The sequence below is a fragment of the Hyalella azteca genome, unplaced genomic scaffold (genome assembly GCF_000764305.2).
Source record: "Hyalella azteca isolate HAZT.00-mixed unplaced genomic scaffold, Hazt_2.0.2 contig13830, whole genome shotgun sequence".
In the NCBI taxonomy this organism is placed as follows: domain Eukaryota; kingdom Metazoa; phylum Arthropoda; class Malacostraca; order Amphipoda; family Hyalellidae; genus Hyalella; species Hyalella azteca.
The window spans coordinates 77571-90547 of record NW_025943737.1 but is presented as its reverse complement, the minus strand read 5'-3'; the positions used below and the strand labels follow the sequence as shown (position 1 = coordinate 90547).

Genomic DNA, 12977 nt, shown 5'->3' with positions numbered 1-12977 from the left:
AGAAAGGGACTTTGTTAAATAACGACTCACTCTTTGCTCTTGTCTGGGTCATCCTGACCCATTTTTACCCAAAGAAAGGACGTATCAGTGCAAATGCAAAAAGTGTGTCATTATTTGGACAATATGACCCGTCATATTAGGCGGTCGTAAGTATATAGGCGGTCTGTCCCGGCTGTCGAATGGTTCTTTTTTCCGCTGCGGATTGAAGTAGCAAATCGAAAGAAGACGAAAAATGAAAATATGAAAGTCCTGGAAGTTATTACCGTCCTATTGAAAACATATCATGTTAATTGAGTCTAAACATCAATTTATTATGAGCAATGGAAGGTCTTATTGATGTATTGTACTATAATATCCAGACAACGACCATGAATTTTGATATATTATTAATTACATGAAGCTGCGGTGAATACAATATCTGTACCCTGGCGCTCAAACGACCATGTTGCTGTTTTTAATTTTAATGTCCTACACATCACTTGCGCTTGACAGTGATGCGTGTCAAACGATGTTCTAGTGAAGTGTTTTTGTTAAAACGCTACCTTAAATTATATACTTCTAAAGTTATATGCTGATTTCAAATATTCAATTTAGATTCAAAATTATATTTAAATTCTAATTTTTCCCGATTGAAAAAGTTAACAAGGTAACATGAAGCCATTATTATAAGAATATATGAACACACACTTGAAGGACCCCATTTGACGATCGAATGACCTGCTGACGCTGATGCGGTACACAAGCAGTTCGTTGACTAATTAGTAATTAATGGCAGTTCGTTGACCAATTACTGGCAGTTAGTTGACTAATTACAAGCACTTCGTTGACTAATTACTAGCAGTTCGTTGACTAATTACTAGCAGTTCGTTGACTAATTATTGGCAGTTAGTTGACTAATTACTAGCAGTTCGTTGACTAATTACTAGCAGTTAGTTGACTAATTACTAGCAGTTCTTTGACTAATTACTAGTAGTTATTTGGCTATAATTACTAGCAGTTCTTTGACTAATTACTAGCAGTTAGTTTACTAATTACTAGCAGTTCTTTGGCTAATTACTAGCAGTTAGTTGACTAATTACTAGCAGTTCTTTGACTAATTAATAGCAGTTAGTTGACTAATTACTAGCAGTTCTTTGACTAATTACTAGCAGTTAGTTTACTAATTACTAGCAGTTCTTTGACTAATTACTAGCAGTTCGTTGACTAATTACTAGCAGTTCGTTAACTAATTACTAGCAGTTAGTTGACTAATTACTAGCAGTTCGTTGACTAATTACTAGCATTTAGTTGACTAATTACTAGTAGTTCTTTGACTAATTACTAGCATTTAGTTGACTAATTACTAGTAGCTCATTGACTAGTTACTATTAGTTTGTGACTAATTACGAGCAGTTCTTTGATTAATTATATACTAGCAGTTTGTTGAATAATTACTAGCAATTTTTTGACTATATAATTACTAGCAATTAATTGACTAATTACTAGCAGTTCGTTGACTTATTACTAGCAGTTCGTTGACTTATTAATTACTAGTAGTTCGCGACTATAATTACTAGCAGTTTAGTTGACTAATTACAAGCAGTTCGTTGACTATATAATTACTAGCAGCTTGTTCCCTATTTTATTAGCAGCCCCTTTATAGTTACTAGCAGCTCGATTTTTCCCTAATTATACTAGCGGTTCGATCCCTAATTACTAGCGGTTCGTTCCCTAATTATACTAGCAGTTCGTTCCCTAATTACTAGCAGCTCGTTGACTAATTACTATCAGGTGGTTAACAACTTGTCAGCAGCTCCTTTATTAATATTTTAGCAGTTCGTTTACAAATGACGTATACTAGCCGTTTGTTGACTAGTATAACAGTTTATTTTGTTATACTAATTACTAGCAGTTCATTGAATAATTACCAGTAGTTCGTTTATTACTTACTAGCAGTTCTTTTACAAATGACTAGCAAATCCTTTTTATTGAAACATATCAGTTCGTTAACTATAATTACTATCAGTTCGTTTACATTGCACGAAGGCTGCTGAGAACATCCCAGCGAGCTGCGCCAAAGGCCTTGTACAAATGCAAGTGCAATTTCACTTGTCCTGCCGCGATGATTTCTAAATCAAAGAAGCCGTCTATGGAAATTGTACGTCTAGAATATTTCGTTAGGCACGAGGTGAGTGGCGTATAAGCCCGACGCAATTTAGAACCAGCAGCAGAGCCCTGGGCTTACCCCCAGCACCTAAAAAAAACAACCCCGAGGCGGGGTCTGAACCCGAGGGAGGTTCTGTAGGAGGGACAGGTTTACACGCCCTTTGTGAGGTGGAGTTGGCCAAGGGCTGGACTTTAGGACACAAAATGTAAGGGGAGGAGTTAGGTTCATATGGCACTGCAAATAATGCCTGGCCACTCCATCATTGGTATCGTTACAACCAGGTTGTGAAGTGCGGCGCAGAGATAACGTAGTCAGTCTTCCGTCTCGTGAGACGAACAGAAAAAAATATCGCGCCTCTGGAACACCCATAATTGTGCTTACTTGTGTTATATTAGCGACGCTGGCTTGTGTTATTTAGCGTTCGTGCTGATCCCGTTTCAGAGTTACTGAGCTCTGCTAGAGTGATCTTAAATACAACTTGATTATACCGACATATGGTGGTATGATTTGGATCGGTCACTGAGAAGAGAAAACTTCTCACGGAACTGACGCAAGAAAACTGTTAAAACTGGTAATATTTGCGGTGCAAATTCCATTTATCAGAACATAAAAGGTGTTAATGCAAAACCAAGTGAACCAGACATAAGAGGGACATATGAGACAGACGTTTCTGTAAGACCACGCGCTGCAGGATTCACATTCATCCACATGACGTAGGGTTTTACCTCAAACTATACAGATTATATCCCATCAACTTGAGTGTTAATTATTTATTCAAGATATTCAGCAGAAAAACTCGACATTATTTTTTTGTGTAACTGCAGAGTAAACCGTGAGTTTTAGGGATGCATAGAACTTGAAATTTTTGAAGAAAACTACAGTGTGCATTCGTTATTGCTGAGTCGTAAATGTCAAAATTACCGTCTACCACACAACGATGATTCCGAAAATCTCCGATGATTCCGAATTTCGAGTTTTATATATCTAAACAGAAATGATGTCGCCGCTTGACGCGATAATGTGAAGAGTAAATTGCCTATAAAATTCTCTGAAAAAATAACGAATGATCAATACAAGACGTCCTGTTGACTATACATATATATACAACACCTAGCGCAGCTAGTCCACACAGAGAAAAACCGAACTTCAGTCTCCAACTTCATACTTTTCACCATCAAAGTTTCTGCACCGTATATCTCTTTAGTTATTCTATACCACATACATGACTAGTTGAAAACACGCACAGATCCTCAAGATGCAGCAACAACAACAGGTGTTAGCACCAATCCCCAGACCAGTTCCTCTAGCCCCTTTGACTCCCTCAGCTTTCCCCAACGTCCACTTGTCCACCGCGAGCCTGACCTCCGCTACACTTACTTCTCCACACTTTTCCCCACCAAACCTCACATCGCCGCACTTGTCATCCCCAAGCCTCACTTCCCCACATCTTTCTTCCCCGCACCTGGACCAGCTCATGGGGAGTCTGTACCCCTGGGGAGCGTTGAGTCTCAACCTTCCCCGGCCGCCGTTCCCCTTCTACCTTCATCAGCCACAGAATGGGGAGCACGACAGCAACAAAGGTTCGTAATTATCATAAAGGAACTTTTAGATAATTTGCGTATTATTATATATTATTTATTATATATTATTATGGCACATATTTAGAAAAGTTTTAGATATGTCTTTCCATAAAATAGTTCTGCAGATGACAAGGAATTGAATAAAAATGTTTGTAAACAATGTGAAAGGGTCTCATTGTTTACAAGCAATTAAGTTGTTCATAAAAGACAGTAAGAACGATGGTAAAGTTAATGTAAGGTGAAATAAATGAATGCGCTTAGATGAGTTTCTCCAAACTCGGAGGCTATATTGCTTCTTCGTTTTTGACCTGAGTTTTTATGAGTGATGCAGTCACAATGCGATGAACCGATGATTTATCTGAACAAGTGAAACAACTTGTCTCGCGTAATCAACTTTAACGTATCTAAATGCATGGTATAATTATGACGTAACTTTGATGTTACTATGAAAACTAAATTCATCACGTCAAGAAATGTTCTTGGATCCAGAGACAGCGTCTATGTAGCTTCCACGCTTGAATAATATTTAAACTAGAACTTACCAGCTCTGCGCAGATTGTGTGAAACTTGGTGTGAGCAGTTTTGATGTTTGAATTCAAGGAAAAAATCCAGAACTGGGTGGTGATTGATATGTTTTAATTGAATCTTATGGGAGACAAGAAATGTATGGGAAGAGGGATTTCCTAAAGAAACCACTAAAAGTCAGGAATTGAGGGAGTGACTGGAATTGTGCAAAGGGCATAAATGAGTTAAAATACTGGATTATGCTAAATGATAAACCCAATTTAATGTTCATATTTAAGTATGAATTCAAAATTAATAATTTATACACCAATTGAGTGAGAAATATTCATATAATTTTTTTACATATTTACAAATGTTCAAGATATATTTGTCCTCCTTTATAATTGTGCTGCACGGCAAATATCTAAACGGTAGCCAAACTCAGGTGAAATCAGGTGATCTCGGTGGCCAGAAGTGTAAAGCCAACTCTTCATTTCCTATATGCATCCATATATCTAACGAGATTTGCTGGTATATATAGGCGAGACGTAAACAGCTTCCTTGCACGTAACCCCATAAGAAATAGTCACATGGGGTTGGGATCAGATGATCTCGGTATATAGCCAGGAGTGTAGAGAACTTGTAGAACTGCATGCAGTAGATCTTCATTTTCTATATATATGCTCTATGCATCATACCCAACGCTCGAAAAGTGACTTTCGGACATCAAGATGCCAATTATTTTGGGTATTGAACATTTATAAATATGTAAAAATTTTAATTCCTCTATTGATGTTTTGATAATTTATTTTGAATTTTTACCTAAATAAATATGAATATATTAAATTGGGTCTATATCAATCAGAATAACCATGTACTTCGATCATTTGGACGCTTGATAAAACTTATAGCAGACACTGTGCAGCTGCAGAACTTCTATAGTGCATCAGGAATAAGAGTTTAGACGAAATTAACTAGCATCCATTATAACTATCTTCTAGTGGTGAACGTTAGAATGCTTAATTTACGTGAATTGATGAAGTTACGCGAACAATTACACACAAGGAATCATTCTATTAATAGTTTATTCATGTTTGTTCTAAGCCACGCATGCAACAAACTTTATATAGCCTATATAATGTGCGATATAAACTTCCACTGTTTAGGCAACGTAGAAAAATCTTTACCAAAACGCCGTTTAAAAATTAAAACGTATAAATTTGGTTGTGAAAAATCTATTCCATAGAACCTCTTTAATATAATTAATTACTCAATTATAACTTAATTTCTTCACCATGGTGATATTATTTCATAATCTTTCTATAGTTTCCACGTGCTATTGTTCTAGTGGCCTATACATGTTCAGGAGACAAATTACAATATAAGATGAGCCAATTAAGATAACTGCAAGCGTTTTATTATGTTCAGATTACGCCTCATTTGCTGCTGAGTGGTTGCAAACAAAGCGAAAGACCAAAGCAACAATAATTTACGATGAATTGATAATTGACAAATCAACTGTCGAGATGACGGCTTCATCAACGAATCTCTAGAACAAATTTATAGCGAAGACCATGAACATGCATTTCAGGAGCAAAAATACCTGCTTATTAAACCCCTTCAAAATGATCTGATAATAACATAATAATACGATCGAATCTGTTAGAACTGTAACACAAATCTGTTACACGTAAATAATAACACGATCGAATTTGTTCTGTAGACTTCACCTTATTCACGTAACATGGCAGAGCCGGAAAGGCCTTGCGCTATATTGCACATTTATATTTTTTTAAATAAAAATCTCAATAAGGGACTCGTATTTGTGATCAAACCATACAATGCACTCAGTATTATAGTGCCTGTTTTTTTAATTACTTCTGTACAGTGGATTTTACTGTTGATAGTGAGAATGCATAAACATTTTAACGGCTTATTATCAGTACGCAGAGCAAAAGAACCCCAAAAAATGCATGAAAGAACCTGTGTCTGTACGTGAAGCGTGTTTAAATTCATCTCTGACGTCACCAGGCCATCGCACAGCTGTTGCCAGGTCTAGGGTGTACAATTAATCCGTTTGCATGTCACATTAACCACACCTTGGAAATTACCGAAAACAGATGTGAATAAATCAGGCGGTATTTTGTCCGGGCAAGTAATATTAAAATAGTACGTGATAAGTGCGTATACCAAAGATAGCGCGTAATATCGAGTGCGTACTAATTAAGATAGCTCGTAATATCAAGTGCGTTACCAAATATAACACGTTATATCGATCACGTACCAAAGATAGCACGTACTATCGATTACGTACCAAAGATTGTTCAGCCATCATTTCTGAGTTATATTTTATCAAATCTTGGATTGCCATGCCTGCGCCGTGCGACGGGGAGTCTTGCTTATTTTTAGGAGCTACACTCGTGGGTCGCAGTCCATCCTAAACTATTGGCAGACAAAATAAAATATATTTCCGCTGGGAATTCCTTCAGTTTGGTAAGCCATTTGGCGAGACGCGTGATCTGCATCGCCGATATTCCGACGGTCGGCCATTATGCTACCGCTTCAAATTTCGGGAAACATCACCGCATTCAGAGATCGAACGCTGCGAGCTCTGATCGTAAATTACCCATCGCTTGTCCAGGAGTTCAAGTTGCACAGAACTGCTCAGGGAAAAAGTAGTCACATGAATGTGCGACTATCTCACTATGGATTATGGAAAATATATTGAATTATATCAATAATTTTAGAAATTTTACTTGTTTGTCTGTTGGTCGAGGCAGTTGCTATAGCAGTATTTCCGCACCTTGTTGCGAGGAGGTTAAATAAATTCATCAGTCTGCTAAATTACTTTCGATATTAAATTATAAAATGGCCTAATGAAAACTTCAAGCAAATGTGAATAAAATTCTTTTAAACATTATCATTATAAGATTTTGTTAACATTACCTGAATAAACAAGAAAAAAACAAATAACGGCCAACTGTAATCATGTTTGGCGTGGATATTTTATCATACTTTCTGAAAATTATTTTTTGTTTATTGCTCGTGAAATTTTGACAGCCTTGAAATAACATGAGCTCGTGATTTGCAATCGTATATAAGCCTAACATGATTTTGTGCAGCAATAACCGGTTGATTTTGACCATAGATGGATAGGAAATGAATGCCATATTATACAGTGTTGAACAATACGCAAGTGTGCGCAGTGTATATCCATCACTGTAAATACTCAAGTGAGTGTAAGTGAATAAATAATGAAACTAAACTAAATAAGAATAGATCAATCATTCTGAATAGATAAAGTTAGGATCAATTCATGATTATGCCGATGTTCTATAACTGAATAGGAGGATTAATTTAATTCAGAATGCTACCGTCTACAATTATTCAGCAGTTACTTTGTATGATAACTCGAGATTTAACCTGCGGTTAGTATACTAGGAATTGAAAAGGCAACAATTTTTTTTAAATTTCAAGATAAATGAAGACAAAATTATTTCCCACAAGAATTTTAACTTCATTTAGTAGAATAATAAAATTATAAAAAAGTAATAATTCGAGAAAAATAACTCCATAATATTAGCAGCCTTTACTTCGGGTTTCAAAGTGGCGCGGAATCGGCCGCGGGCTCATCGATAGCATATATAATATATTGATAGTGACCTCATGTTATAGATTAACTCCCAATTTAGTTGACTATATCACGATTTTCATTAACGCTTCATCTTGACGATGATACAATAATGCTGCACATGATATCTGTAATAATGTTGTAAATCACTTAATTGACCATGGAGATAATGCTGCAGAAATCGAAAGTTTATCCATTGTTTTGCTAATAAATTGATCAGTGATTAAACCGGGGGAAAATAGCTGCCAGACTCACTTCGCGCAGGCTGCAAAACTCTCGAGGCGTGACCACGCTATTTGGCTTGCGTCTCCGATAATTTATTTATTATTACTTCCAATGTATTAGTTAGAAGACATTCTTCAGTGGCACCCTGAGAACAAGAGTGTATTGCCGTGTAGCAGGCAATACAAGAGTGAGGGCAGGGCGGCGTGTAGCAGGCAATACAAGAGTGAGGGCAGGGGGGGCGGCGTGTAGCAGGCATTACAAGAGTGAGGGCAAAGGGACGTGTAGCAGGCAATACAAGAGTGAGGGCAGGTGTGTGGCAGGCAATACAAGAGTGAGGGCAGGGGCGGTGTGTGGCAGGCAATACAAGAGTGAGGGCAGGGGGGTGTAGCGCAGGCAATACAAGAGTACAAGAGTGAAGCTCGGAAATTACGACTAAGCAGCGCGGCTCGAGGCAATCAGAGTGCTCGTTTCTTGGGGTCGGCGAGCTTAAATGGGAATCGGCCCGCCGAGAAATGTTCCTATTAATTGGCAAGGGGGCGCCGCGCCCTTACGACCCCCCGGAGAGACGCGCTGCAGTTGAGCAACTCGGAGAGAGAGAGAGAAAGAGAATAGAAGAAATATTTGTTACGTGAAGATACATAACTAAAGAAACCCTTCAAGTTTTCCCTCTACATACTGCATACCATAAATATCAGAGTCCATAAAACAAACAATAGTACAATCTGGAGTTGAATTTCGTTTCCAAAAAGGACTTTTCAAAACGAAGTCACTCCCGCAATAGAACTGCAATCGGAGACTTCGTTGTGTTTAGATTTCTCACATTTTAGATTTTTAAGGAATAATGTGAATGAACAAAATCGCGTTCATTAAAGTAATTTGCAGGGGCATTCATTATTTCCAGACGACGACGGCAGCGACGCTGGCGACGCGGCGTCTAAGCGGCGGCGGTCGCGCACAAACTTCAACTCGTGGCAGCTGGAGGAGCTGGAGCGAGCCTTCGAGTCCTCACATTACCCAGACGTCTTTATGAGGGAAGCCCTCGCCATGAGGCTGGCCCTCACAGAGAGCAGAGTTGCCGTGAGTACACTGCCAGGTGGTGTTTATGAGGGAAGCCCTCGCCATGAGGCTGGCTCTCACAGAGAGCAGAGTTGCCGTGAGTACACTGCCAGGAGGTATATATGAGGAAAGCCCTCGCCATGAGGCTGGCCCTCACAGAGAGCAGAGTTGCCGTGAGTACACTGCCAGGTGGTGTTCATCTATATAGTAATCAAAGTAATACTCATCTATATAGTAATCAAAGTTTTCCAAGAGGAATTCTTTAGCAAGACGTACAATAACAAATATTAGTCAAGACGCTCAGGTTTTACTACCTACCAAATGACTCCTAACAGCTGACTTGTAAGTCATAGAATCGTCGTCAAATTATCGCCTGAGGTTGAAATGACATACGCCCCCTGAGAATAGTATTTTCTGTAGTGAACTGCAGGGTGTCAAGCAGATTAGGAACAAATAAATTAAAGATTCCAATAATTTTTTTTCGATTACAGTGTAGAGACATCATTGGGGTCCATTCCTAGATTTTAATTAAAAATTTCAAATCTCAATCCAGGTTTGGTACCAGAACCGTCGGGCGAAGTGGCGCAAGAAGGAGCAGACCCGCAAGGGCCCGGGCCGCCCCGCCCACAACGCGCACCCCCAGACGTGCTCGGGGGAGCCAATCCCCCCCGAGGAGCTGGCGAGGCGTGAGCAGCACCGCAAAGAGAAGAGAATTCAGAAGCAACTCGAGCGGCAGCAGCGCAAGCTCGCCCTCAAGGGCGTCCATGTCTCCATCGAGCAGCTGCGCAAGGAGTACGATGAGAACCAAGCCAAGGAAGAGTCAAAGAGAAGAAAAGGCGCACCAGTCAAGGAGTGTCAGCCGACGATATTATCAGTCAAGAGCTCGTGTTTTACAATTGAAAGACTTTTGGCTCCGATGCATTCCGAGGAAAAGGGTCCTCCATCACCGGGTACCCTCATGAGGGCAGCTCCGTCGCCGGTACATTCGTACCCTTCATCTCCCCCGTCCCAGCATCGATGTTCGCCCTCACCGATGACTTGCAAAAGAGATTCGCCAGTCCATACGCCGCTTTCAAGTCCATCTTCGTCAGTTGTTGTTGCCCAATATTCGTCTCCTTCACACGTCACGTCTCATAACTTGTCGTTAAATTCCTCTACGACCTCATGCAGCGATTCTGACGACGTAAACGCTGCCGGTGAAATCAGGCCCATACCTCTCATTAAGCTGCAGAACGACGAGCCCGAACCCAAGTCTGAATTTTTGTCTCGCGTAGACGCGGAAGTTCACGTAAACCACCCGGCGTTCTTTCTTAAAACCGATACCCGTAATTCCCCGGACCAGTTTACTCACTCTCACTTCCAGCCTATAAGCCTATGTAAGTCTGAGCCTGAGGATGAACCTAACTTGAGCCAGAAGCAGGAGTTGTGGCAGTATTTGAGGAGCAGCACGACGCTGCTGGCAGAGGAGTGGCACAAACGATGGCAGGCTGACAGGCTGCCTGCGTGGCTGCACGTCTCGCCTGTCACTGCCACCCTCCACACACAATCCTGAACCTGAAGATGATACCCATCATTGTTTCCGGGCTCTATATGTCGTTGCTGTTAACTTTTTACTAAGAAATTATTAATGTCATCCAAGCAAAACTCTTGACAGTCTATATCAGGTCGTGTGAATGATAGTTTCCCAATGATTATTTTGGGTCAGGGTGTTTTTAAAATCTTCATTTAGAAATCGTATTCAGGCCAATTTAGAAAAGATATGTCAGTTCGTGTTTATACATAACGAATGCTATCTTCCTTTAAAAAAACAATTGGTTGTTAGAATCAGCAATGTCTTACGAAACAATTCCAAAGGAAAATCAAAGGAGGGTTTATCTCTGCAGACCGTGAATGGGAACCAGCCAAGATTGATGTTCAGTCTTCGAATTGCGTTTTAAAATAGCACCTTTTACGTATCAACACAGCACAGTAACAGAAAATACTTTCACGTTCCAAAGAAGTGCAATAAAGCGTGTGAAATACCATGCGTTTGGTGTATATAATAAGCAAGCGTCCGGATCATCTATTAGAATATACATACATTACGAGACAGAGGTATGATGATAGCGATGTATCCTTCGTGTGGAACATATCACCTACGTACGTCATTCGGTTCCGTTTAACTTAATTCGTTGTACGTGTCGTAGAAATGAATTAGTCTCCATTGAATGTTTTAAGACATTGGTCTGTTTCATTTATCCTTTCCGAAAAGCAGTAAAACTAACCATAAGCGTTGTTGAACAGTTAAAATTTGTCTTGGGCAGTAGATGAACATTCACTAACAAACGCGAACGAAAACATATAATTAATAAACACTAATTTTGAAATTTTCTTCCATCTTACCAGAAATAAAAATTAAATTCATTGCTGGCTCAAATGTAACCCAGCCACTTCAAGCAGCAGTTAAATAATGGAATTCCACTGATTTAATTAATTTCGGGGAAATCACGAGCCTTTCGTGTATTTTCAATTTCTTGTCATCTTCTTGATGAACAAGAAATTAGAGAGAGGTGATACCGTAATTATCACTTATATCTCGCGTAACTCAGGAGACATGCAATGAGCTGTGATACCGCTGTTCTATGCATGGCAGTGGTTATAATCAAATATGAATGTTTGTTGTGCAAAATTCTATACACAAATTTTATAAAATTTAGCATAAATATTTTCGGTAAATTCACCCAAAAAAATCGGCAGTATGAGATGTTTTATGCGCCTAATTCTTTAGTTGAAAAAATATTACATACATTTCAATTTTTTTCGAAATTTAACTTCCTCTAAGTATGATATAGGACGAAGTACGAACCTCAAATTGTTCTCGTGATTCCGGGGTTTATGGACGTTGACTGGAGATCGGGTGTAGGAAATACCTCAAGTATTAAGTACCTATATACGACTGATAAGAACCCACATCAATGCCATAAATACTTATATACATCACTGCTTTTATCAATAATTATATGAATAATAAAAACAATACTTATTTCAATGCACACATCAATACTTAAATTAAAACCGACTTTGACCAGAAGACACATTCGTGTTAGATGTTCCAGCTGCATCGCTTCATAAGACTGCTCTCCACGGCATCAAAAATGGTGAAAACGATTTTTTTGGTAAAATTTTCAGCCAACTAAAGGTTCGTGTGGCGGAAGCAGTATTTACAGCACCAGCTCAGGTGTTGGAGTGAATTATCGATGAAAGTATAATTTGAAACTAATTCTAGCATAGCAAACTAAATTAGGTAGCAAGCTCCATGTACCGCTGCGCTATTTCCAAGCATCAAGACACCTGTCAATCCCAGCCCATGTCAAAATGTTGTCGATCTATCATCATTATTCTATTCTAGGTATGAAAGTTACAAACAGAGTAAATCCTGAGGAGAATGAATGGGATTGTGAAAATATTGTAAATTTATGTGACTGTAAACTATCGAGAAAATCCTCATTCATTCTCATTCTGCTACAATAATAGCAAATTGATGAATGACAAAGTAAGCGAGGCTTGTAACCGTTTCACTAGTAACCATTTGATCGCCTGCTGCACAGTTCTCGACCTTCGCATTTTACTGAAGTCTTCCCCGATCCAAATTCGACAATAAACTTTGAGATTCGGAGCTCTCAGTAAGAAGCTGTGACAGTAGCGATTACGAGCCGTACCTTAGCAAAAGTTGGCGCAATCAGTGAATAAAGTAGCGAGTTTGTCCGATTTAGAGCTACTTATTACCTCGTTGTAGGAATTTTAGGGCGCTGCTCACGGACGATCACGGCAATGGCGGCGAGGTCAATTCTTTTAA

At 39.2% G+C, this 12977-nt stretch overlaps 1 protein-coding gene across 1 annotated transcript; it reads left to right on the top strand.

The window, feature by feature from the left end:
- The first annotated feature begins 2416 nt into the window (after positions 1-2416).
- Positions 2417-11363, top strand: LOC108680830 (homeobox protein unc-4 homolog). Its single transcript, XM_018169747.2, has 3 exons — positions 2417-3726; positions 8988-9163; positions 9696-11363. Exons 1-3 carry the CDS (start codon positions 3402-3404, stop codon positions 10692-10694), a joined length of 1500 nt encoding a protein of 499 aa, XP_018025236.1. The 5' UTR covers positions 2417-3401; the 3' UTR covers positions 10695-11363.
- Positions 11364-12977: the final 1614 nt, after the last annotated feature.

Excerpts from the sequence above, each read along its gene's own strand:
- LOC108680830 (XM_018169747.2), top strand. The coding sequence starts at position 3,402 with ATGCAGCAACAACAACAGGTGTTAGCACCAATCCCCAGACCAGTTCCT. Across the intron at positions 3,727-8,987 it reads GGAGCACGACAGCAACAAAG|ACGACGACGGCAGCGACGCT; the intron begins GTTCGTAATTAT and ends CATTATTTCCAG. Across the intron at positions 9,164-9,695 it reads TCACAGAGAGCAGAGTTGCC|GTTTGGTACCAGAACCGTCG; the intron begins GTGAGTACACTG and ends ATCTCAATCCAG.